The 27,420-nt window shown below is 42.5% G+C and overlaps 1 protein-coding gene across 19 annotated transcripts in view; it reads right to left on the bottom strand.

The window, feature by feature from the left end:
• The window catches only part of CLASP1 (cytoplasmic linker associated protein 1), a 168,105-nt gene that overhangs the window by 136,472 nt on the left and 4,213 nt on the right, over positions 1-27,420 (bottom strand). For 13 of the 19 annotated variants that reach the window (XM_039701680.1, XM_039701830.1, XM_039701839.1 and 10 more), the window contains one exon: positions 19,908-20,382. In XM_039701680.1, the coding sequence (XP_039557614.1) occupies positions 19,908-20,102 (195 nt within the window). In that variant the 5' untranslated portion in view covers positions 20,103-20,382. Of the gene's footprint in view, positions 1-19,907; positions 20,383-27,420 lie in introns of those variants that run through there. The other 6 variants (XM_039701812.1, XM_039701788.1, XM_039701779.1 and 3 more) reach the window with 1 other exon arrangement.

Below are 27,420 nucleotides of genomic sequence, written 5' to 3' on the forward strand. Positions count from 1 at the left end.
ACATCAGATGACTGTAAGACACTCCATAAGCACGGTGACCACCAAGGGAAACTACAGCCCAGCTTACTTGTACAGGACATTGCTGCTGCAGCCTCCAAAGCTGCTTCTCCTCTCTGCTGTTGCTTTTCATGCTGTACATGCAAGTTCATCCAGAGGAGACTGATTTGAACCCTGTCTTCAAGGGCAAAACTCTCTATGCACAAAGATCTAGACTACCTCTTCTACAGGTTCCCTTCCCAGAAATGCCCTTAATTCACATCATCACATTTTTGATCACAGCTGAAGTTCCCAGTCAGAGTGACATTTCAACATTGTGACCCACTTGTCTGCCACAGCAAGAAAGCCTCACAGCAGTGTCTCCTTGGTATGACTGTAGCTGCACTCACCCCATCTGCCAGCGTGCTCCTTTCCCTGCCACATGCTGTGCCTTTCTAGAGATTACAAAAACTCTCTCTGCCCACGACAATTCCTTTAAAGCTTCATCCCACATCTCCCCCCAGCTCTTTGTTAATGACACTGCTACAGAACTGGAGCTGGAAACCAGAGCAGCTACCATAAAATGGCTAAAGACTCTTTAGCTCTTCATTAAATAATGAAGATGTTACACCTCCAAGGGCACATGACCCCTCAATGAAAAGGAGGCATAAACAAGGCCTTTGCCTTTGAGCACACCTACCTACAGGCAGAGAAGTTCTTCTCTACCCTTCAATTACTTAGCACCTTTCTGGGATGAAAAGAGTGGTGTGCCCTCCCCCCAGAATCCCAGCAGCAGCAGCACAGACAAAGCTCTGCCAACACAGTGCAGAACAAGGCACAAACCACCAGCCTCATTTGGCACACGTTAACAATTGTAGTGAAAACCACATTGAAGAGATTTTGCTAGCGTGGACTTGAACAAAGGGGGTGATCATCTTTTCCCATATCCTCCAGGAGAAGGATAAAGAGAAATCCTCTTAGATTAGCTAGAAAGAAAATTAAACATGCAGAGCAGAGGGGCACTGGAGCAGACTAATTCAGAAGAATGTGAAATCTTCAAAGGATGTATTTTAAGCATAGGTTGGATAAATATCTGACAGAAGACATCCGGGTATATTCATTTGTCTTCTGTGAACAATAAACTGGATTTGACTGTTTCCTGAAGTCCCTGGTATTACAATACCTACAAAGCCTCAAAATTTCCTCCCTTGCCATTAGAAACACATTAACAGCAATGTAAGTTATTAGTTGGTAAGCATTCTTTATGAACAATAAAAGGCAGAGTGATAGACTCTTATTAGCAATCCTCTGTAGAAATACACTAAACTGGTTAATAAAAGTTACTCCCCAGCATAAGGCTGACACCCTGGTTAATAAAACTCTCCAATACTGGCTTAAATCAAGATTGATGTACAATCATGAAGTATATAAAGACTACGCTGAACCTTAGGCTCCTTCTCCTATGTCTGAAATTCAAACCATATCCATCCTTTCTTCCCCTGCAGGATCCTTAGCAAATTCTATACCAATTATGCCAACTTAAACACACAAAGAAACACAATTTTCTTCTTGACAAAACTTACTTTGAGCCAAGCTTTGAGAAATACAGAGCATGTACATCATGAGATTTCTTGGAATAATGTATTAGAGGAGGGCTCTCTCAGGGAACATGAAAGAGCTTTCTCCTCACTGCAAGTAAGATGCATTCAGAGTCCATCATGCTGAGACCTGCTCCAAGACCCAATAAAACTCCTCATATTTGTGACATTCATTATTCAACAGCAGTCAATATATCTTAACAAACTTTTGGCTCTTCAGAACAACTTTCTAACCACCCATACACCTAACTTCATAAAACACACATGCTGAACTCTGCATGAAAAGGAAAACACCCTCAGCATATTCAGCATGCTCTGTCTTGGGTTCCATATCAGAATGACTCAGTTGTGCTGCTTTTCAAGACCTGCTACCAAAGCCAGAATAACGCACAGACCAGCCCTTTCCCAACTAAATCAAACTCATTTATGCCACACTAAGTGAGTTAAACCTTGTAGAAAAGGCTCCAGGCTACTCAAAGCAATAGAAAATTTACTTTAGGCTTGCAGCATTTTACTTATTAGAGAGAAGTTTAAACTAAATTGCACAAAACTGTGTCAAAAAAGAGATTTGCACCATTTCCCAGACCACATGGAAATTGTCTCACCACTGTATCATTAAAAACCACATCTTCTTTAGCTGTTGGCTCTGGAAGGGGTAAGAAACAAGCTGATCTTAAGTTAGACATCTTTCCCCAACCTCAGATGTCTTGACACCAACCCCATTTTCAAATCACTACAATGGGCCAATATCCAAACATTTTCTCTAAAGAACAGGTAAGAGACTCAGGAAGGAGGGAGGACTTTACAAACTTGGACACTGTATACTGAATCTGAGTCCATAACAGCCCAGCTCCTGCATGAAGCACAAGCCCTGCCCTTCCACTGACTCCAGCTGTGAGAGTCACAACTTGTGCCCCCAGGCCTTCAAACAGACTCACTGCTCTTCATACAAGAGATGAAATTAAACAGCCCAAGTTACCTGGAAATAGAAACTTTCTTTTAAAACCTTATCTCAGGAGATTTTTTTTTCTTCTGTGGATAGCCTGAATACCATAAAGACAGAGACCACCAAAACATATTAGTTACTACAGGCTAGTCTTACACACTAATGTGTAGACACTCATACCACATTATTGCAATGTCTATACATCCTAAAACTATAGAGAAAATATAGCCTAGCTTGCAGTTAAGGTTTCCTAAAAATTCACATTCAACCTCTGAAACTCTACAACAAATTTTCTCCAGAGCTTTCCCCTGAACAGAAATGAACAAAACAGGCAACCAACTTCCAAGTGGGGCACTCTGCACTGCTTCTGCAACTGTGTCATCTCTTGCAGCCTTTAAGCAGAGAGGCTTAAAGGACCTCCTTAAAGACCTCCTACAGGCAGGGAATGCATCTCCTTACTGACTGCAAACACTTGCAAGCAGGACAGAAAAAGCCCAAAAACTCTGCAAGGTATCTAAAGCGTCATCTCATGAGCCACTGGACTGCTATTCTGACTCCTTACACAGAAGAGCTTGGTTGTGGTGCAGACCTGTGGTTTGCAAACCTGGCTTTTGTCACCACCACCATTTACAGCCTCAGCACCACAGAGGGAGAAGGGTTTGCTGCAAGCTGAGTCAATAGCAGCCTCTTCATTATTAACCACTCTTCACTATCACTCTCTTTGTACTAACACCAAGGAAAATCCACACAGCTCCTTCACTGGTCAGACTGGGAGCAGTTGAGGTTGGTTGACAAGGATCTGCAAGAGACATTTTCTTCTTTCAAACCTGGACTATACAATATGCTTGGGAAAGGGAGAATGGCAAGGTTCTGCCCTCCAGTTATTTCCCAAGAGCCCAAAATACTGGAAGCACATTTGCAATTACCTGCTGCTAGAGCTGCCAGCTCAGCAGCAACTAAGCCCTTCCCATGGCTCCAAAGTGAATTCACTGTGGTGGACTGAGGGACTGGGCAAACAGACCAGACTCAACAACTGAATCCTGTCAATACACTTCTCTCTCCTTTAAACAACCTCCTTGAGACCAGGGGGAACAAAGCATCATTAACCTGGAACGAGAAGCATCTGCATGTGGCATTAGCTAGAACACCTGCATATAGCAGCAAGACAGAAAACACCTTTTCCCCTGAAGCTAATCCCTGCAAGGGCACCTGCTTTCCCAGCAAACTTTTGCACCAGCAGAAATCCACTTCCCACTCAGCTGATCATCATTCAGCACCCCAGACAGATGGTCTTTAACCTGAAATGGTAATCTTCTGACACACACAAAACCTACCTGCAGTATTTAATCATGTTTTTACACAGAAGGGACCAAGGCTGGCAAGCAACTCACCTAGACTCTCTTCCACACAGTGAGGAATCCTTTTCAACAGGAATTTGTGGAGCAGCCTCCATACTTGGGGGGGTGACTTACAGCTTCACAGAAACATAAGGCAAAAAATGAAGAGCGTGAAAAATATCCAGGGATTTCCTCTTCACTGTGGAGTCACCTTGCCTGCCAGCCTATTTCAGTCATGCAGTCACAGGAGGTCTTTCTCGCACCGTGCATATTCCTAACACTGGTCCTGTAGCTCTCCCCGTGACAGTACTGCACACCAGGTTCTGTGCTCAGTCACACCAGAGCAGGCCAAGGAAGCTCCAGAGCAGTCTTGGTCCCTAGAGCCAAGGTACCTAATGCACCTGCTGGTGCAGCCATCAGGGAAGGGGAACAGCTCCACATGAAACTCTACCAATGATGCAGCACATACACTTAAATCTTCAGAGCAGTTTCCTTCCCATTCAGTGGGCAGAAGGGAGGCAGGGTACATTGCAAGCCCACTTTCAGATTTTCCCTGTATTATTGCCTCACTACTTTATCTGTGAACTAGGAACCAAATACCATCTCTGCCTTCATGCCTGGTGACTGAAGAACATAGCATCAATATTTAAACCAGTCAAATTCCCTTGACAGAAAGCAACAATTTATACCATGTCTACTGTTCAGGCAGGTAGGAGCAGCAGGCTTCAGTGATGGATTTAGCCATTTTGTTGGTCTGAAAAGCAATTCCAGATACTTTCAGATTAAATACACTACAGAATTTAAAAATTTATATTTATCTCATTCTTCCAAAATAATTTTATTTTCTTTTGATCCAGCATCAAAGACTTTCAAGATATGTATATCATTAACTATGCCAATCAGAAGAGCAGTGAACCTGCAAGCCAACTATTTACAATGTATGTTGAAAAAACATGCACTAAGTATTTCTAAATCAGATCTTGCAAGATCAGGGGAGAAGCAGAGAGGTCTCTCATAACAAACAGGACTTGCAGGAAGTTTTATACAGATTAGTTCTAGTGAAAGCTTTAGACATCAGGCATCAAATAGCATTATCTCTATTGAAGGAGTCCATGCTCCAGCCCATACTCTGGTCAGAGCCCCTGCTGAAAGATGGCACTACACAAAGCATGGGCCACCACAGCCTGAGACCCACCAGGCCCAGGAAATGACAAAGACTGACACGAGGCTCAACTGTCCACAGCGCAGCCAGATCACCTACTGCTCACCACTAACAACAGGGCATGAGGAAACAGGCAATCTACAGCTCCCCAGGAGCCCATCCTTTATCTCCCTGTGACTCTCCCCTTGCAGACTCCTGGTGCAAGTGCACAAACTTGCTTCCAGCAGCAACTTGAAACTCACAGCATTAAGGAGAAAATTAGCTGTGCAAGTCAAATAAAAGCACGTATGCTTCTTTTCAAGTTTTCTTTTAATCTTTTGATGCTAGATAAAAGGAAAAAACAAGATTCATCTCACAGATATGCAACTGTTCCAAAAATGAGCACTGAACAGCAGAGATTCAAAACAGGCACAAAGATGAAAACAATATCCATATGCAGATTAAGCATGTCATCTGCAAACACTGAACCTGTCAGTGAGAAAGAGAACGCTGGTGGCAAAGAACCTCCTTCAGCTCTACATGGGCTCGCTCCTTATCTCCCTCCCTGCTAAGCCTCAGAGGAGCAGGATGCACCCCCAAGTTCTTGCAAGAACGTGGACACTACCACAGGTCCTGGGACAAACAAGTGTCTGCTGCTCAGCTTTTCCAAATACCTCACTTTCAGCTCTTGCATTTGCTATGGAACAGTAACCCTTTCAATACAACGACACAACCCCCATTTGGTAACCCAGCACGAACCCAAGCAACCAGTGTCCTGGACAAGGACAGCTCTCGTGACTAAAACCTTAATTCCAAATCGCAATCCAGCTTGTAATGTTGGTTAGTCTGCTGCTCTCCTCAGATGCTTATACCTAGAATGATTCTATTCAAGTCAGATTTCCCACAAAATAACCAACAGCAGATTTCAGAATATCAAAACAAACATCATCTGGAAGCAGAGGGAACCTCACACCACTGATCTAGGAAGTACAAAGGAAATGGCAAGAAAAAGAGAAGAAAGAATTATTAAAACAATATCTGTCTAGCATCAAGCTACATTATTTTAAAGAATACAGGCAGCACAAACTAAGACCCCTTTATCCTACATTATTTGCATCAGTAACAGATTTTTACAGGCAGAAGCACCTCATTAGATCAGTTAATCTGATATCCCATGTAATACAGTCCATGAAATCCCAAGCAGCTCTTTCTGCACTGAAACCAATTATTTTCTATGAATAAAGTATTTCTTCTGAAACAGAGTTAGGGTTTAACTTAAGATATTCAAATCAAATAAAGAAAATCAGAACTAAGAATTCTGACCAACAATTTATTTTTTGTTATAGATACAAACATTGCCTATACCACAGTAAAAAGCAGAAAAACATAAGCATTTGTCATCTGCCAAAAAAGGATTCCCCACCCCCAACTCCTAAGCAATAGTTTTCAGCCTTCTGAAACATACAGTGATCTACACACTCTCTAATAAGGACGTGGATCTCTACAGAGCCAATGGAAGTCCACAGATAACAGCCTCACTTCCTTCGAGTTATCTTTTATAGCTCCCTAAACAATAAACCAAGCTCCACATGGCTGAGAGCTCACAGCTTCAAAACTGGTGCACTCCTCCAACAGCACAAAACAGCAGAGGGCTGGGGTTGTTCCCATATCCATTCCTAGGGCAGTCAAAAAAAATGTAATAGCCCAAGATTTTTTCCCCATCTTCTATTATGTAAGTTTTATACAAAATAGCAGGTTTAGAAGATGCCACATTTACAAAATACCAAAGAAACTAGTACAGAAGCCAAAATTTCTGATGTAAATTCACATATAATTGACTAAAAAAATAACTATCAATGTGTTGTTACTTTAAAATCACAAACTATCACATAGAAATACAGATTCAAAAGCTTCAAATAGTGGGAGAGGAAAATCATAAATTTCAATCACAAACTCTGACTTCCGTAACAAAAGACTAAACAAGATTGGTTACCCCCCCAATTACTTATTATTAAAGGAATGCCTCAAAGGAATGTCTCCCAGAAAAAAATTTCCATAAGAAACAAAATTCAAATGTAAATTAATCCTTATTAACACGCACACAAGCAACACAGGCATGTTATTAACAGCATTTGAAGAGCTCAAACTAAAAATAAATAGACAGATCTTCCACACACGGGAGGTGCTGTTCATCCAAAATTCTGTCCCATCTCCGGAAAGCCTGCACATGGCACATTGCTGCATTTGGGGTCAATTTGAGTTTCTCCAACTTCAGTGGCAGCAGGATCTGACTCTTAATTAAGTTCCAGACTTCCCATTGTTCCAACCCTACCACACCTTTCCTGACTGAAAAAGCAGGTTTTAGGGCATTTTTGTTTTAATTGTTCCGCAGCCAAGTTTGGCTGTAGAGCCATTTTCTAGCACACGTTCACTTACCAGAACTGCTGCTCTCATTTATCTCAAGTGCCCCTCTGATCCCTGGAAAACAGCCCCCCAGTAACACACTTTATTTCCATCCTCCCAGTCTGAAGATGCCAGACTTCAATGGTGATAGGCATGAAGTAAAGAGAAGGAAGATAAACAGGCTCAGGGCATCTTCTTGACATACCAGAATTTTTTCCTGGCTCAACTCCCACCCTGATGAACACCACCTAAAAGTCCTGCCCTTGGCCTCTTCTCTTTGCTGTGATTCCCTTATCCCAGTTTAAAAAGGCAGACCAGAATCTCTCCTCCTGCCCTCTTCTCTCGGACTGCCACATGAGAGTCACCACTGGATACCTTCCCACAAGGATAGCAGAGTCCATCCTGCACTCATCTTTCCCCACAGCTCCATCTCTTCCAAAATCAGCAGCTCCTTTCTCCTCCAAGCTCCTGGCTCATGCACACCTTCAGATTCCCCAGAGGGTTTATCCAAGCTTCTTGAGCTGCCAGCATTAAGCTGTCTGCACAACAACTGGCTTGAGACAGGGACATTTGCAGAGCCCCCCACTCCCTCACTCCATGTCTCACCCACCCAAAGCACAGCCTCTGCTCAGCAGTGTTTGAGGGCTGCAGCTGCACCAAATGAGCCCCTCTGACTGGGAACATGAAAACAGCAGGACCACCCTTTGTGCCAACAAACTTACATTGATGTTTGACCAGTGATCCTGGAATCATCATAAAACACACTCCTGCAAAACAACTGTGATAAATATGGATTCTAGTTAAAACACAGAGAACATCACATGGAAGTCTGGAGTACCCATACAAGAGTATAAAGTACATATTCCAGCAATTCATCCCGGCTCTCCTGTCTAAATCAACTTTCCCTTCTAAATCCTATTTCCCTCCTTTACATTAGCTGAAAGAACTAGGGAGCCCATGGGGACCCATGTGACCTAGACAACTTCACTACTACACCATGAGAAACCTGCTTTCCACAGACAAAAAAGCCAGCAAGCCACCCTGACACCAGCTTTCACGAGTTAGTTTTGTAACAGAGCTACCACCTAGAAAGTCAGTAACTCTCATTAAGTGTTTGCCCAGCTTCAGCACACTCTGCTACAATTCTCATGCAATACTTCCTCCTGAAAATGGCCACCAGAAAACTCAGAAATGCCTATCAGAGGGCCATCAATTAGCATCAGTTCCAGATATCTCACTGATAGAAACCTGAAAGATACTTTTCAAGTTCATTAAACTTGCAGTATTTCATGCAGACCTAAAATCCAGCCCATCTCATCTGTATTAAAGAGCTTTAAGCTCTCATATGGCTCTCAGCAGCTCACCTTTCTGCTATTACAAAGCCTCTCCCTTCCACCTTTCCAAAATATATGCCCCATTTGTACCACTGCTCCTGTAAGGGAATTATCTTACAGATACCTTTTTTCATGGATGATCCTTCTTTTCACACCATCATCACTCTCTAGCTGTTCTGCAAATTGAAGTTTCAGATCTCCACCTTCAAAGCACTGTCATTTAGTCCAAGATGTCAGGTCCTGCCCTCCCATTCATCTGCAGTACCAGTTCCCATCACACCACCTCTAGGTGCCACTTTTCACAGCACTTTTCTCCACACATGCTCTCCTGCTTAGGAAACCTCATTAACTTTCTGTAGGCTTATAGAACAGGAAATTCCAGAAGGAAAGAGATTAAACTGCAAGTAGAGAATGGGACCTGACCAACATAAAGACAGAAGCAGAGTTCTTTGAAGGCAACAAGAAAGTTCAGATCTTGATGGGGATTGAAGCTAGTAGTCTTTCACAAGCAGACCTACTCACATAACTTGTTCATATTCCAGCAACATTATGCAGGTAACAACTTCCCAAATACCTAAAGGGAAATAAAGTAGAAGAGGCAGACAGGAAAACCAGGAAAGCCACCCATACAGGCCTGGAAGAAAAGCTCTAGCCAGACAGACAAAATATTCCAATCTGTAAGAGCATGCACCTCCTAAAACCTGTGTGCAGTTTCAGCTTTCCATACCACATCCAACCATTGAGTGAGAAATTCCTTTTGGAGGTCAAGCAGTTCAGCCATGCACACAACAGCAGCACAGCAATGGCACCCTTGGTGCCTCAGATTACAACACTGCAGTGCCCCTCTGAGCATCTCACAGTTAATCAAGGTACACAACTGCCTTCTCCAAGGGCTTCATTTATAAAAGTAGGAGCATACTGCAGTATTTGCACAAGGATCATTCATTTGTGTGTGCTCTCAAACAGATGAGAGCACACACAAATACACAGTTTATTGAGGAGTATTGGGTTAAACAATTTGGTGCATCAGGATGGACTCCATCAGCTACAAGCCAACAGAATTTCCTCCAAAACTCAGGTGCACTTTTAATTCCAATGTGAAAGCTCGAGGTGTCTATATTTACAGAGCTGTTACAGAAATTAGAGTATGACCAGGTCTGGCTCCATCAGACAACTCTGGTGATGGGTGTACATCAGTAAAAGCCTGTAAAGCCCAGCTCTGTACCACACTGAACGAGCGGCGACCCTTTATTTAAGCTCCCAACAGTGAGACACAAAATCCTCCCAAGTTGTTAAAAGCAGACATTTGTTCCATGTCACTGCACAAGCGCTGATGCCTCCATTTGCTGCAGGATTTCCAATTAGACCCAACACAACTATGTCACTTGACATCAGTCAAATGGAGAGTCATGGCAATACAAGGCAAAACTTGCTGTCTTTTAATAGAGTATAGTTCTAACAGACACAAAGAAAATTAGTACAAAGAGCTGATTCCTAATATACATTTCACAGTAAATGCAGACAGACAACATAACTTCAAAACACACTGAATTTAAGCAATTTTAGGTTTCCCATTTGCTGTTACCAGATTCTCAACTATCAGCTGACTGGCACAAACACTCTTAACACTGGCAAGGTGATACCACCACAGTTCACCTCACAGTGCTTCCACACCCCAAAGAAATCTTGCCAGCCTTTGTGCTTGTGTGCACATCCTGCCTGCAGGAGCAGAGCTGCCACACCAAGGGCATGGCCAGGCTGGATGAGGCTTTGAGCACTCTGGTCTAGTGGAAGGTGCCCCATCCAGTGGAAGGGGGGCTGAACCAGATGATGTTTAAGATCCCTTCCAAACCAAGCCATTCTGTGGTTCCATGTCAGAATGGGATTCTACTGTGCAATTTTTCATCATTTCTACAAACTTCTCTCCAGAAGGTTACTTTTAGAGATAAAAAAGCATTAGTAGCCACAAAAATTTTCTCACACTTAATGCAGATTCAATCCTACACATTCTTTCCTCTGGCCAAAATCCCAGCCACACTATAAAAAATTATCAGGCTCTGTATGGTCTGATAACTGCGAGTCATTGCTCTGATTCCTGAATACTCAAATGTTGCTTTGTTTTAAAGTTCCATGTTTAGCACAAATGAAGAACTCAGTAGGTTTTGCCTAGTTAAAAAGAGATCTCATCTAGAAAAGAAAGTAATGAATGATTTGTGGGAGGCAACATTCATTTGGAAAAATTCAGACTACATGTCTCCACTATGTTCCCTCCTAGATTTAATGACACAGCCACAGACCAGACAACACACGGGACACAATTACATGGGGCAGCTTCATACACACTCACACAAAGCACAGCTCAGCCATCAGCTCTGAGCAAGGCAAGCTGACTGTGCTCAGCCTCAGGTAAGCTGTCACTGGTACCCTGGGTGACTCGGAGTCACCTGCCATCACTGGCATCCCAAAAACATTTACATGGGAGTCAGTTCATGTAAGCACCTCTGATACTGGGACACTTAGCACTTACCAGCTAATAAATTCTGCTAAAAAACAAGTAATAAGTAATAAATAAGTTTTAGGGCCTTGACAGTGTACAGTGGTATGGTGGATGAAACTAGATGGTGAGTCCAGAGGCCCCTGCAACCTGAGTTACCCCGTGACTCTAAGGGCTGATCCAGCTGCCAGATAGCCAATGCTACCTTTCTGTTCCAAAATGCACCTGCTGAAAAAGGAGGGTGCCAGAGCCAGAACTGCACATCTGAAACACAAAGGTAACCCTGCAGCAGACTACCCAGTCCCATCTGCTGGTCTTCCAAAAAAACCCATATATGCACTTAATGCTAAGAGCACACTGGAACATTTTAAAAAAGCATTATCAGGTATTTTTCAGTCCTATTTTTAAGGAAGGTATAATTAAATTGTTGATCTAATACTCATCTATTCTTTTTTCACCTAACTTCTGAATTCTTTAGCCAATTTTAGCAAATTTCAACCTAATATGGTAGGGAAAACAGAGATACCAAAGATTATATGCAAATACAAATAAAGTAATGAAAAGAGATTCCACTGAAACACAGACTTCAGCATGAGGAAAACAAAAGCCTGAGATGCCAGCAAACCTACAAAGAAAAAGGCAAAGAAAATGAGGCTTCATACAACTTCCCTACTTACAAAATGACTTAATTAAAACTAGACCAAGTCAGAGGCAACTAGAGCACACTAACAGTGGGACCTTCAGTATACAATTTTTTCATGTGGAAGTTCAAAGAGTGAGACAGGGATGGCTTTTAAGACAACTTCAAGGAATATCCCACAAAGAAGACATGGAAGGATGTGCATACTTTCAAGGGAGCAGGTAACAGGTTGGTGCTGGTGGCAGGACCCTGGGGGCTGATGAGTATTTCTTTCAGCATCAAGAGGACAACAAAACTCCACTGAACAATTCAGAGACTAGCAAAAAAATCAAGGTCCCAAGTAAATCCAGCACTGACACTAACCTTCCATTCAGGTCGTGTCAGGGAAAGTGAGGATTCACTCCTACTCATCCTGCTACCTACTAAACATGAAGGCAGATGGGTCCCACACGCATATAAATGACTGCTAATTTTACTGCAGAAGTAGCAAGCACAATATGAACAGTCTCTCTAAGTCACTTTGGGATTTCTGAGGACCAAAACCAGTACACTGTTCAAAATATTTTATTTAAAACAAGCACAATATGAACAGTCTAAGTCACTTTGGGATTTCTGAGGACCAAAACCAGTACACTGTTCAAAATATTTTATTTAAAGTGTTCAAGCAGTTTAAGACAGTATCATATCTGTTCTACCACACAAAGGACTGAAACAAAATAGCCCTACCACTATGCATAATCCTGTTACTGCACACTGTACATAAGCAATTCAAAATCATCACAAGATCTATCCTAAAACCAAATGTCTTGTCCTTATCTACCCATCACCAGGAGTTTTCCAATGTTCTTTCTGCAGGCAACTTTCATCTGACATGCAGTCTAAATTTACTCACAGCCAGTTTACACCCATTTGTTCTTGTGCTAACCTTGCCCTTTAAATCTAAGGGTTCTTTCCCATCCCTGACGGTCACTCCTCTGAAGTATTTATGGACAGCAGTCATGTTCCCTGTCAGCCTTCATACTGTAAACTAAACAAGCCAAACCTCTTAGTCTCCTCTGGTTAGGCAGGCTCTCCAATACCCTGAACACCCCACTAGCCCTTCCCTGCACCTGTTCCAGCTTGAATTCCTTTCCTGCAGACAGGGAACTAGAACTGTACAACACATGCCACAGAAGAGCCCAATAAGGCACTCTACAATAGCATTAGTACACCCTTATCCCATGAAAATAAATCCCCAATAATCTGCCTTTTCCACCAATGCATCAGCTGTGACCCTTAGCCTGCAGTGAAGCAATACACACCGAGGTTTTCTGAGACCTGGCTAACTCTGTTAGACCTCTAACAGACCCTAGTGACAGGACTCAAGTGCTGCAAACGAAACACTACACCAGCATTAAAGGAATAGCTTTATCCTCTCAATTTAGTAACCACAATGGTTCAGTCTGTTGTGTGTTGACCCAGACTCACAGTCCCAAACAAGAATCTCTTGGCCTTGCCAATGCTGAGGTAGTCATTCTACCAAACACATAGGAGAAAACATATCTAACAAAACAAAAACATAACAAAAAAACCCAAACAAATACACACCAAGAAACTCCCCCCCAAAAAACCCAACAAAACCAAAACCACTCACACACAAAAATTCAAAAAAATGAAACAAAAACAACACAGCAAACAAACAAGAAAAAAAATTAGCCCCAGACAACTTTTGTTATTCCCAGTACTAAAATCCTATGGGAGATTAATTTGGTCAGCAAACAAAACCAGGGAATCAAATCTCTGTAAGCCAGAGTGATATGCAAGGGAGACTTTGACTTTGTAGCCCAAATTTCTATTCATTTCTCACCATCCACTATGGGCCACGAGGAGACAGGATATCAAGCTGTCATTTAATTAAAATCCCATGTAAATGTTGCAATTACACTCAGGCTGCTTTGGTCAAAACAAGAGAGATGGAGACAGTTGGAGGAGTTTTACTGAATGTGAAGTTCTTGGTTGGGTTTGAAGCATCTCCTTATGGAGATCGTGAGGTTGGTAAGGTTGCTGTGTTGCAGACACTCTCGAGACACCTGAGGACTCTGCTCCAGGCTTCAGCTACTTCTGAACCAGGTGACCCAAAGGAAATAGATTTTGGTTCACAAAAGCTACCTGTCTTGTCAGGGATGGGGTTATTTTCCCTTCCATTTCATGAATGGAGCTTTGGATACTGAGCTCTAAAGCCGGTGGAAAAGAGGTTAGACCTTGAATGTGCCACTATGGAAACAAACTTCTGTCCTAATTATTTCAACACTCTGTCTCCACTCTGCACGTTCCCTTGGGATCCTGTAGGTTCTCATTATTTGTATTTGATTTGCTAATATCTTGGTAAACAACTGAGAGATACTGTTCTTTGGCACACAAAGGTTCACAAACCTTTTGTTTTATGCAACCAGTAGCACATCCACTTTGTGCATAAAACAACAAGAAAGTATTACTGCTCCAGTAGAGCTCTTCCCACTACAGTCAGAAAAGGACAATCCTTCCTGCTACACCAGTCACTATTACCTTTTAAGTAAGAAGAAAAAGCTACAGGGAAATTCTAAATGCTGACTTGCTAGAGCAGGTAATTTTTCTCCTGCCCTGAATCCAAAGATCTGAAACTACTGTATTTGATCTGTTCCAGCTGCTACAATCTTCTGTTCTGCACTGCACCCTCTGTGGCCCTCCCCACACTGCTGATACCACAGAGGTAAGAGCTGCACCATAATCCAATCAAATTACCATACAGAGCAGTTAAGTGTTGGGAAGGCAGGTCCAGCTATTAGAGCCAGAGAAAAAACAACTGATCAGCTGGACTGGGAATTAACATCAATGCCTACAGGAAACTGGATATCCTGGAGCCAGAACTCTGCTCTTCCATAAGTTCAAGGCAGGAAAACCCACCTATTAGGAGCATGCCAGCACAGAAGTCTAAAAATAAGGACTGGGCACAGTCCACAACGCAGTTCAAACAGAATGAATCTTTAGCCCTTCCTAAGGTAACTCTTCTTCCCACAAAGGAAGTTATCAACAACAGTTTCTGCCATGGTCCCTTTTGCAATATGGGCATATGCAAGGAATTGGCTGAACTCTCAAGTCTGGATCTCAAGATCACTTTTCCTCCACAGACCCTTTCTCTCGGCTTTTGTACACCAAAACTAATTTAATTCATCTTTATTAGCAATTCCAGCTTCATGGTAAAGAGGGATGAAAGCAGTAGATGAATATATACATTACTGATCTTCATGCACTCCCAGCAGCTCAAAACTCAGCAGCTAACAGCAGCTGCTTGGAAACCCTTTACAAGTCTCTTTTTCTTCCACAGATGGTGAAATCCTTTCTCTCCGTGCATTAAATACTCAACAAAACACTCTCACCAAATTATCATATCAACCCATAACCATGCATGATAATTATGTCTTAAATCAGGATTTCTTCTACCGAATTTCAACCAAAATAAACACGGTATAGAGAACAAATGTATGCTTATAGTGAACAACCATTCATCAGCTTAAGTAACTCTAATGGATGTCACTTTAAACTAAGCCTGTGCCATCTGTTCTACCCCTCAATTAGCAAGCAAAAAAAAATTATTCGATACACAGTTTAAGAAAGCCAGCTAATTTATGTAAGTTTTATTTCTCTTCAGCTCAGTGAAACATGCCCTTGTAATGCCTGATATTCAGAAACAGATCAGACTGGAAGGTTGCTTTCTCTAACACCATTAGGAATTTTGTCAGGGGTAATAAAATATCTGTGCAATATTTCACCATATCAAAAAAATGCTCGTTAACATCTTACATTTTACTTTAAAAAGAATGATGTCTCTCTCAGTACCAAAATCAGCTGGGAACTAAACAAATCAAATCCGAATTGGTGCATACATGAACACAGACAAAGCTCAGGACACAGTCCTGCCCAGACAGAGTGAGTCTACCAGCACAGCAGGAGGCTGTGGATGTGTCCTCAGACCCGGGGTCTGTTAACCATGTCAGCTCCTAACTCACCTCTCAGAGGCAAAACCCAGTCCTACAGGCTGCTGGGCACAGAGCCTCACACAGACCTGGCTGCACCGGGACAAAGGGACCATTCCATGCAAGGTGAGATATTCTTCCTTGGAAAGGAAACCCTGTCCAGTGAGAGCAGTGCACTGCCAAAAAATCACTACTTGTGAAAGTGCATGAAAAAAATACAAAGCTGCATCCAATTCCTTACTGCAAACCTCCATCCAGTTTCACTTCAAGCTGGCCTCTCCTACCACTCTGCAACAAGTGAAAACACTGAACAGAATCTCTCTTCAGTATGTTGGACCCTGACCTGCTTGGAGGCTCTGTCACCACCAATCTCCCTCTTGGATGTTTGTATAAAAAAACCCTGCAATAACAAGAGCTATTTCCACTGGAAACCTCAACTCCACCAGCAAAGGCAACACATCCCAGGGAAAAAGGTGCAAGAGACCTCATCTCATTGTTGAGGAGAAGCAGGCAAGAGAAGGTCACTGCCAAACACTCTCAGCTCACCTCTTGGAATTGCAGGCTGGTTGAAACTACTTTAAGACATATTACTTTACATTACACCTTAATTTACATCAGGGTTTGGGTACTGAGAAAGGCTCACCAGCTGCAGATGAGCCAGGAGATCCTGCACACCTAACATCCGCATTACTAAATGCTGCAGAAGCAGCTCAAAGCGAGATGGCTCACCAGGGGATTACTGACAATTCCAGCCCTCTCCCCTTGCCATAGCACTGTGGAACCTGAGAGGACACACTGAAGCCTCTGACACTGCTGTGCTGTTTTGCCTCATGTTTTCAGACAGACAGCTCTGTGCAGACCTTAGTTATTGTTCAGAGATTCAAAGCTCAGCAAAATAACTATCTTTTATGCTTAGCAGGGGAAGAGAAGGAGTCAAGCAGAACCACCATTCTGAAACAGCATTGATGAAGCAAACAAAGCACAAATGAAGAAACAGACCAGAGGCAGAATTCCTCTTTGGCCTAAAGCATCCTGCAATACCTTCCCAGCCCAATCTCACTGGTGTAATCCACAACTCCTAGTGCTCACACAAACACAGGCTGTCTGCTCTAAGCAACTGTGCTCCAAAGAGGAGTAAGAGCTCTCAAAGAGAATTCATCTTATCACTCTGCACCATTCCTATGTCTTCTGCACACCTCTAAGTACTGCTGAGAAAACTCAAGCCTGCCATGGCTGTTGGGTGCAGTTCACGCACGCTCCTAGGAAGCACAAACATGCAAATGGCTTTGCACTGGACTTCAGTGCCTTACAATCACCTTTATGTTTTCTTGACTTGAAAAGCATCCTGAACTATGCAACTGCCTTCTGCACCTAAGGCATCTGTCTGTTACAAAGCAGGGACCAGTGATCAGGTCACAAGATGATTTGTTAAGGGGTTTTAGAGTAGTGAGTGCTATCAGAAGTATGTTAGGCCTCACTATGTTTTATACAGGCTGTTTTTAACAGACTTGAGACAGCACCAACCAAAGAAAAGCATCTCTGCCCTCCATCATTCTATTTTTTTCCCCTGAATCTCTTGAAAAAGAAGACTCCATTGTCTGCAGTCTTTGTGCTGCGGTCAAGGACTTGACAAAGTAGTGTCATGAAAAAATAGAAACAATGTACAGAAAACCAGCAAAGCCTAAAAAGGTCAATGATGGCCATGACATACACAGATCAGACATGGATGCCAATGATGGAGAAAGCTTGTGCCCATCCTGTAAAGGTGCAATTTCATCATCAGTTCAAGCTCCTTTTAACCCAAACTAAACTGGTTTGCCTTACAGATGCCTCTTCTCTGGTTCACTGATAAGCACAAGTGTTCAGTTAGAGGAGTCCTAGACAGGCAGGAGCCATGAATCCACTGGATGCTGTCCCAGTATAATGCCTCTTGTTATCCACACTCAAGTCTTACTCTGAGAACACACACTTCATTGGTGAAGTGCTAGGAAATTTCGAATCACGCAGATGATCTCAATCTTTGTTTTAAGCTGATACTTTTTCAAATTAAGAGACTGAGGTGAGAAGAGAAACAGACTACAAATATTCAGCTTCCTCCATTGCAGTTTAGCTCTCCAGATGGCTATCCTAGGGCAGGGATGCTTGGCCTTTCACTCCTAAAGTTGACACACTAATCCATGAATTGGGTCAGATGACACCAGCTCCCCTGTGCTCTCTCACACCAGACAAAGCTGAGCTTCCAAACCCCCACCCCACAAGCAGTCAGGCAAAAAGGCAACGATAATGCAGATGCAGGCATTAAAACAGAAGGAAGAGATTGGCATAAGAGGGTGCACTAAGCCTCGCCTGGATCCTGAAGCAGACTTTACCACATCACTGACCTTCACATAGCCAGCTTGCCCCACTCAAAGGCCTCAAATCTCCTATTATACTCATTCACTGAGAAAACACCCTCCAGACATCTGAGACATGTCTCTGTTATGCTTACTAGAACTTATTAATCACAGCAAATGCTATCTATAGAACACACACATTAATGAACAGCCAGCTCAGCAGCATGAGTTCTGGAACAGAGTCACTGCAGTACAGAAGTGCCACCAGTTTGCTACTGGAAAATGAATACCACAGATCATTTTAAACATGTAGCTCAACAGACAAAAGGTTGGGAAGACGAGCAAGTTATCTGAATAGAAATTCTGCAAACTAAGTGTGATACTGGGATTGCAAAGCACTGCACAGCACATCCACATCACTTCATAAAATCCATGCAAATAGCACATTTTGGAATAATTTCAATTTTACTGTGCTTAGGTTACTCTTCCACTGAGAATCATGGACATTTGTAAGAGAAAGCCAGTTAGCAAGAAAAGGGGCAATAAGAATATGTAATACTCTCAGAAAATTATATGTACACTGCTTGTTCACAACAGCAAGCCAAGTATCTCTTCATGTGTTCCACCACAATGGATTCTCTGTTGAGACCACATTAGCTTTGGTGGTTTGGTGATAGTGTTTCTAGTGTTTGGGGGTTTTTCTCCCTACACGCCAAACAGCTTCTACAACAGCTGCTTGTTGACAAAAATGAAAAGAAAGAAATGCAGTTGTGCAGAACACTCAGCAACGTCACAATCACCTCCCAGTCAAAATTTTTGTTAAAAATAATTTTAATTGAGTATGCTGAGCTCCAGAGCACCTACAACCTATACAGCCAGTCCTTTCTCCACTTCTACAGGTGTGAACTCCAGCACAACCCCCATCTTTAGGCCCAGCTCTGTAGGAGTTTACACTCTGAGATTCCACACCACTTATCAAAAGGAATATTATTACATCCCATACAATAGCTTCAGTACTTTAGATTTTCCAGAGAGCCTCATGAACAGACCAGGACAAGAGTTTTCCAAGTCGCAGCTGAGAATCCCTCCCCACTCCCACAGTACCTGGCTGTGGTAGGACTTCTTCATTAAACCTGAAGGGAAATGAAGTAACACAGCAGGGATAACAAGGCAGTGGAGCTCCATGTCCTACCAACTCATCTCAACATTATCAAATTCAAAAGAAGACACATACAAACACTATCTTTCTTGAGCTAAGTACAATTCATCTACTATGCTGCCCACAGAAAACAGCAAAAGTCTAGCATGATTTAATGACAGTGAAAACAAATGCAGTTTATATATGCTTTTTTCAGTTTCATAAACCTCTTAGCATGGCAGGAAATCATGAACACTGCTAAACTATTGGGATGATCAAAGCATGCCACCAGCTAACAAAGTACACAAAGAAACCAGGATATCACAAACTATGAACACCAAATGTAAATCCACTTCTGCTTAAAACACCATTCACTGAATTCTTATTGCCTTCAGTCCTTGATATCACAGCAGCTATCAGCTACCAAGATATGGAACAAAATCTCTGATTCAGTCTAATTACCAGCTTACAGAACAGTATCATAGAATGTCTACCATGCAGCTTTCATTTAGATCAAATAGTATTTGACATCGACACTTCTGACAGTAATCACATTCCACATGACAAATCCTTACCTTGTAATTGCTGGAATTTACCCAAGAAGTGGCCAGTCCATCAACCATTTTATCCAGCATAGTCTGATCATGTTCAAGATCAGCTGACTTCTGTTTATCTGAGAAATAATCTATCAATTCCTGGCCAACCTGAAGTCTTTTTCCAACATCCTTCTGCAGCACCTGCGCTAAGCAGTACTCCATAGTGGGCTCCATAGTGTCTCAGGAATACAGCAGCAGCCAGAAAGCCAGAGGGCAGCAGGGCCAAAAACTCCCTCTACAAATGTACGCAGGAGGTCGCCTCTTTCTTCTGTGAAGGTTACTGAGGGCCTGGGTTTCAAAGATGCAATTCTGAGAATGGCAACAATGCACCATGTGTGTGTGGACAGCAGCTGGCAGGATATTAAAAGTCCAATTTAAATAACTGGTAATAGATGAAGCAATGAGCAGCGCTGTACAGTTGAGTCTGCAGTAAATCCCAATTCAGCAGTCCATTCTGAAAGAAATGAAAAAGAACAGTATTATAGGTTAAATTAAGACTGGAAGAAAAAAAAGAGATTGAAAGCATGTCACAAAATAGGTTATTCACATACAGCTGCGAAGCTGTGTAAGTCAGATACAAGCAGCACTGGTCTATTTTAAGGAATCAAACAAGGTAGGTCAGGACAAAAACCTTACAATACAGTTACCCATCAGTTCCCTATTTCAGTGACAGACAGTAAATTTGTGGCTTAAAGTAACAGCTGATTAATAATCAGTATTATTGCAACTGCCACCATCCACCCGAAAAGGTGGAGACAAAATCCTTAAGCAGGTCACCAGGAAAACCTGTCTACTTTAAGTGAAAGCAGGAAGAGATCTGGATCCTGTTTTGACTGTTGGCCTTCAGCAATCAATGTCATCAGCTGGTCAGCAAGATAAAGCATGAACACAGGGCTCCAGGAATGTAAAATGATCAGTTTTCAAAACCTAGGTGCTCAAGCTGTTTCCAGGCTGAGTTCTGTTACATCCCAACTACACATGTCCAGGAAACAGCACTCACTGGCACACTCTAAGTGCAGTTCTGACAACCAAGGGCACACACAAGGAAGGTCAGGCCGAACTTTGCTGCCACTCTGAGGCACAACATCACCTCAGAAGCATCTGGCTTATGAAAAAAACAAAACAAAAAAAAACCAAACAAACAAACAAAAAAAAAAACGGCTTATAAAAAAAACCAAAAAACAAAAAACAAAACAAAACAAAAAAAAACCAAACAAACAAACAAAAAAACAAACAAACAAAAACAAACAAACAAAAACAAACAAACAAAAACAAACAAACAAAAACAAACAAACAAAAACAAACAAACAAAAACAAACAAACAAAAACAAACAAAAAACAAATAAAAAACAAACAAAAAACCAAAAAATTAAACAAAAACAAACAAAAAACAAATAAAAACCAAACAAAAAACCAAACAAAAAACAAAAACACAAACAAAAACACAAAAACACAAACAAAAAACAAACAAAAAACAAACAAAAAACAAACAAAAAACAAACAAAAAACAAACAAAAAACAAAAAACAAACAAAAAAACAAACAAACAAAAAACAAACAAAAAGAAAACAAACAGAAAACCAAACAAAAAAACAAAAAACAAACAAAAAAGCAAAAAAACAAAGAAAAAAACCAAACAAAAAACCAAAAAAAACCAAACAAAAAACCAAACAAAAAATCCAAACAAAGAAACCCAAACAAAACAAAAAAAATAACAACCAGACAAAACAAACAAAAAACCCCTGTATGTTTGGGCTTTGTTTATGTACTTGAACCCTAGGAACTCCCTTGTCCCCTTCATTAGGGATTCTTTTTGTCCCTCCAACTGCAGCCAAATTAATCCCCCCAGGCAGCCAGGGAACAGACCCAGGGCTCTCCTCCACCTTCCCACAGAGCAGGGCTCCTGGCATCACCACAGCCTCCTGAAGCACTCCCTCATCACAGGTTAGCTCTTTTAGGAAGTGGGTGATAAAAACCCAGGGTGTCTTTTTGTTTCCTGGCTAATAATACCCAAAGCTAGAAATCTGCCCTACTTTTTCCACCAACGTGAGGAAAGCAGGTCAAGCTCAGAGTAAGGGAAGAGGTTGTGCAGCGGACACCTGGTTCAATAAACAACTGGAAGGAAGCTGGAAGGAGGCACAAGTGCGCTAATTGGAAGCACTGGGGCAGCAAATAAATACCTTCTGTTTGAGCAAATAAGGCCTTCACAAAGGTCTTAATAAGACAAAGTGGACCTGACAGCAGATGAGATGCAGACAAGAACCCCAGCCTGGAAACGAAAGCACCCTTTGCACAGCAGACTGTTCAGTTCATTACCTCAGCCCCATCTTCCCTGGCCACATCTTCCCACCACCAAGCACAGCATCTGGATCCAGCCCTGAGGGCCTAAGCTTCCCCAACCCTACAAGCATTGCCACAAGTGTCCCAGCTTCCCACACTGGTTGTGCAGGAGTCACCAGGGTGCAGGTCCCTCCATTGCAGGCAGACAGTTCAAATTCCTGCTGGCTGATGGGCATCAAAACTGGTTCAATATACCAATGGACTCACCTCAACCAAACACCACCCTCAGCCAGAAGGGACTGCTCATGTTTGTACACTAAACTCCCTCCTTGTCAGCAAAACCTCATCCCCAAGAGCAGCAAGGAAGCCTTGGCTGCTGCTGCACACAGCACCTCAAGCTTTGAGTTAGTGCTGTGCCAGATTACTGCTTGTGACCCCTACCCCAACCTAAACCACCTCAAGGACACACAAAACTCCCACCATTTTGTTTCAAGTCACCTCAGGAGGGATTTGATTTTAAATTCTAAGACTGTCAACACCCCCTCCAATCAGCACTCTTAACATCTTTTTTCTTTCTAAAATAAAGTTCCAAACTAGAAGGGAGTACTGTGTTCTTTACTGCAGTTTCTACTGATGCTACAGTTTTTCACTTGGTCACTTTAGCACCAAATCTGAAAGAAGCACTCTGAACTCCCATCCTCAACCAAAAATGGTTCATGTCATGGCACTCTCTCCATGGCAGCACAGGCACAAAACCAGAGCCACTTCCACAATTGCACAAGCACAGCAGATGCTTTCATTCAGGTCTCCCTGTCTGCAGCTTTGAATACTGGCCCCTGCCCTGCCCTCCAGCACAGGCTGGTCTTGCTCTGTGCTGCAGACACTCCACTTAAGGGAGAAAGTCTTACACACAGCAGCGTCCAACTATGCAGTGGATGGATTTTCACACAGTAGGGAAGCATTTCACTGGACACCTCTCTAGCATGGAGCTACTGGAGAAGGGACAGGGTATTAAACTGCTACCACGTTCTAGCTGAAACCCTTCAAGTTAGCTGGGCAGCTTGTTTCTGGACTCCAGAAGCTGCACACACGTTCAAAAGGGAATTCTTCTGTTAAACTGGATAGATAGTGAAGAAAGTCTAACTGCTTTTAAAATGGAAATTTAGAACTTGCTTAAACTTGAAAATTCAGATTACAGAAGGGTGTGAATGAGTGTTAGTTACCACAGAATAGCCATTTTTTATTAACATCACACAGAGGCATGTCCCAACACATCCAGAAACAATTGGCTGGCCATACTGCCGTGAGAAATGAGCATTCAAAGTTTCAGGTCTGCCTTCTATGTGGTTTTCATTAAAGGGCTTAGAAGTCTCTGCCTACAAGCACAGAAACAATCTTTAAACAAACCAACGTAAATAAATTTCTCTCCACTTTCCTTGCTTACTAAACACATGAAGGAAGGCATAGGATAAAAATCATGGTGCACTACAGAAGAACAAATTTGTGTCACAACCTTGAGGACTGTAGTCTAAAGATCCACTATACATTATGGCACTGCTATCAAATGCATATGGAGAAAAAGAGCCAGAAACATCTTAGAATCCTGGGGAAACAGTAATAGGAAGCCAAGAGGAAAGGTCAGTGTGGCTTGCATCTACCAGCTAACAGGTGTTTAAGTAGCTCTTTTCTAAAAAAAACCCAAAAGCTATCCTACACATGTTAGGAAGTCTGTTGACTCCCCTCTTCCCAAAAGGAGGAAGTGGAAAAAAACACCACCTGAGAAAAACAAGACCCACACTAACAAAAAAACTAACCTGCCAGACAATGAAGCACATGGCTGCTGCATCCCATCAAGTCTCCAGTCTGGGCAGATGCTCCCCACATAAGCTTTGAGATACACCAAGCCACAGTTCTCAGCCCCAGTGGTCCACTCCTGGACTTTTTGGGTAGCCAGTGTTACAAGACATAAACAACTTTGGGGATGTTGAGGACAACCTCTTCCCACAGAAGAACAGTCATGCAGAACTCAAAATTATTAACTCAGTGGCACAGGTCCTGTGTTTGGAGCTCCTCCAAGTTTTGAGAAGGGTTGCCAGCATAAGCTCCAGAGCAAGGGTTTTGTCCAATCCTCCCAAGCCTTGTAGTCTGATCTCAAAGAGACAGGCTAGGCTCAACACATAGACAAAATAATCCAGGAGAAAAAGCTACCCCAATTCTGTCATTGAAAAAAAGTTCTTTGTTTCACTAATCAGCCATCAAAACTATGTGCTTCACAACACCCAAATTTTCCATCAATAGCTATCCAGGAGAAAGCCACTATACACAGGTTTATTTTCAATGCCACTTTGGAGCTCAAAACAAGGAATTTAAAGGGGAAAGCTGACAAAGATCAAACAGCCAAAGTTACTCAGCTTAGATACTACCATCATAACAGCATAAAAGCTGATACAATTCACAGTAAAGCAACTGGATCAACACATAAAATAAATTAATCCAAACAGTAATAAGGAAATACTTGTTACCTAAGATGCTGTGGCAATATTAAACTGGATACCTAAGACAATTTTTTCAGCACTTAGGAGAACACCCCTAACCTCAGACTAAGTGAAAGTGCATAATTTGCAATTCTCAAATAAGACTTTTATCTTAGGATAACTTCACAGGAAATTTTGAATCTTCTTCCTCTTGCAAGGAAGGGAACCTGAAGAATACAAAAAACGCACTATTACTGTCTTGGTGTCCTGCCTATCCTTGGGAAGTCTTCCAATATAACTATTTGACTTTAAAAACTATGTTCCACTCTCTTCTGCTCTAGACATCAGGTTATCATCTTTGTCATGTTTCACTGTCATCTTCATTTGCCAAAAAGTCAATGCAGTCCATAACTGCCCCAGACAACTGTTCCAACACAACAGCTCCAGACACAAGCGTGCAGAGACAAGCCTCCTGCTGCCACTCACAATCACCAGAGGCAAGAGCCAGCACCACTCAATAACCAGTCATCTTCCTGAAGGTATCTCTCAACTTCCAGCCAGTGAGCTTAATTTGTAACCAACTTGTAAACATGACCACACTCCTCTGGTGCCTTTTTTTGTGCATGTGGTTAGCTGTAGCCCAACATCTGTAGAAATAACACAGCAACACAATAGTACCAACAAGCCTCCTTCTTCACAAGTCTCAGGACATAATTCAGTCACTTCAGCTTAAAATTAGTTTAAGGTATATTCAACAGACCTCTGTCAACAACTGAACTCAGATCCTTCAGGAGATCTCCACCCTAGACAAATGGAGCAATTTTTTCAAATATAAAAGCAACCAGACATCCAACCTGCAGTAGTCCACCACTTCTGCAAGGTGGGCAGTGTAAAAACATAACTAACTTGGTTTGCCAGCCAAGCCCCCTTGGGCAAGAAATTCAGAGCACTTAGAACAGCATGTGGAAACCATGTGCAGCAAAGACCAAGTGGAGATCTCGTCAGCAAGGCAGTGTCAAATTGCAGCTCTGCAGGGTGGAAGTTCTCAGCCCTCTGTCCACTTCTCTATTTTTGCTTCCACCAGGACAGCTATACCCTCCCCAGAGGGGACTGGTGTCAGGCCTCTACAAAGTATTACAATCATCAAGCACTCAATCAAACCTGCTCTTCCCTCGGGTGTGCAAGCAGCCGTGAACAAAGCAGCTCAAAGCGTTCCTACTTGTTCTAACTCTGAGAGAAGGAGGTGGCAAGTACCACATCAAGTGTCCTACTTGAAGAAGAAAGCAACATTTTTCTGGAGCCAAAGGGAGTTTGTAGGAAACACCCACCAAGCAACTAACAGATGGGCTCACCCCATTGTTCACCCGTACCCAGAAGAAGGTAATAATGTTTCTTTAGTGACAGGGAATATTACACAATCACTGTGATTGTTTTAAATCAGTAATTAGTGCTGCCCTGTACTTGAGCCTCCCCCTAATCCAAAGATGGTATCTTAAGATTTCCAGACTGACAACTCATGCTTTTCTAATTAGCTGGTGGGACAGCCCCGTGCTTATCTCCCTGTACCAAGTGTCTCTGGTGGCACTTGATGCACTCCTTCCACGCCCCATCCAGTAACTTTTAACTGTCCTCAGACAGTGCCAGTGCCACCACTTCTCAGTCCAACCTCGCTGATAAGAAAGCACTGCCTAGCTGGATGCAGTTTCTTTTTCAGGAAGGTCTTCAAAGGAGAGTTTCTTCATCTTCCCACAGCACCAGGTGCACTACAGCAGTGTAAATCTCTACTGCTGCAGGCAGTTCAACCTTACAAGAGCCAGGTCTGGCTGGAGGCTTATTAGGACTCTGCTAAATATTGGCTGGTCTTCAAACGTGGCTGGAGTCTGTTAAGGGGCTCATCTTCAAATGTACAGACTGTAACCAACCTGCAGCAGGGCACAACTCCACTGCCAGCAGGAAAACTGAGCAGATTTCTAGAATGAAGACAGCTGAAAGATTTCCAGGGCTTAAGCTAACTATGGCCTTCTTCCCCATACACAAACCTTCTAGGCCAGATGCTGGCTGTGAAAGTTGCATTACCTAGCTTGGGTAAGATGAGAGATAAGCTTCAGATAACAGAAATTCTTATGCCTCCACTAAAGGTTTACATTGCTGCCTGGGTAACTAAACACCTCACACAGAGCTACCAATTTAAGCAATGCAACAATCCTCAAAAAAATCCCATCAGTAATGAAGCTGCAGCAAATCACAACAACTCACAGGTCACCTCAATGTGACTCCAATACCCCCCACTAATGAAACCACTTTGCAGACTGGGAGTAGCCCTTCCAGACTAGGGTAGAAAATGAGATGAGCTTTAACATCTTTTGTTTTCCTAATACAACCCCTCTCTGAAATTAGTTTGGTTTTAACTTTGTCTGAGACAAGGACAAGTCTAAAATGAGCTTTCAAGGTCTCCTTCCTTTTTAACAGTTCAAGTGCCAAGATGCAGCTCAAAATCCTACAAGGCAGGAGTTGCTCTCTGTAGACTCCCTCTTGCAGAAATCTCAGTTCATGGTTCCAAGGAAACATACTACAAGCAACTTACTAGGGGCTGTGGGACCAGTGGTGGTGTGACTATCATCATCACCACACTTAATTCTGAGAATAGTCCTTGAGTTTTGAGTTTATGTGTATGAAAATATCCTCCCTGTCCCTTACTCTAGAGATCTAACCTTATCTCAGAGCCTGCAGCTCTGACAC

Source organism: Passer montanus, unplaced genomic scaffold (genome assembly GCF_014805655.1).
Source record: "Passer montanus isolate IOZ18808 unplaced genomic scaffold, ASM1480565v1 scaffold1, whole genome shotgun sequence".
Taxonomy (NCBI): domain Eukaryota; kingdom Metazoa; phylum Chordata; class Aves; order Passeriformes; family Passeridae; genus Passer; species Passer montanus.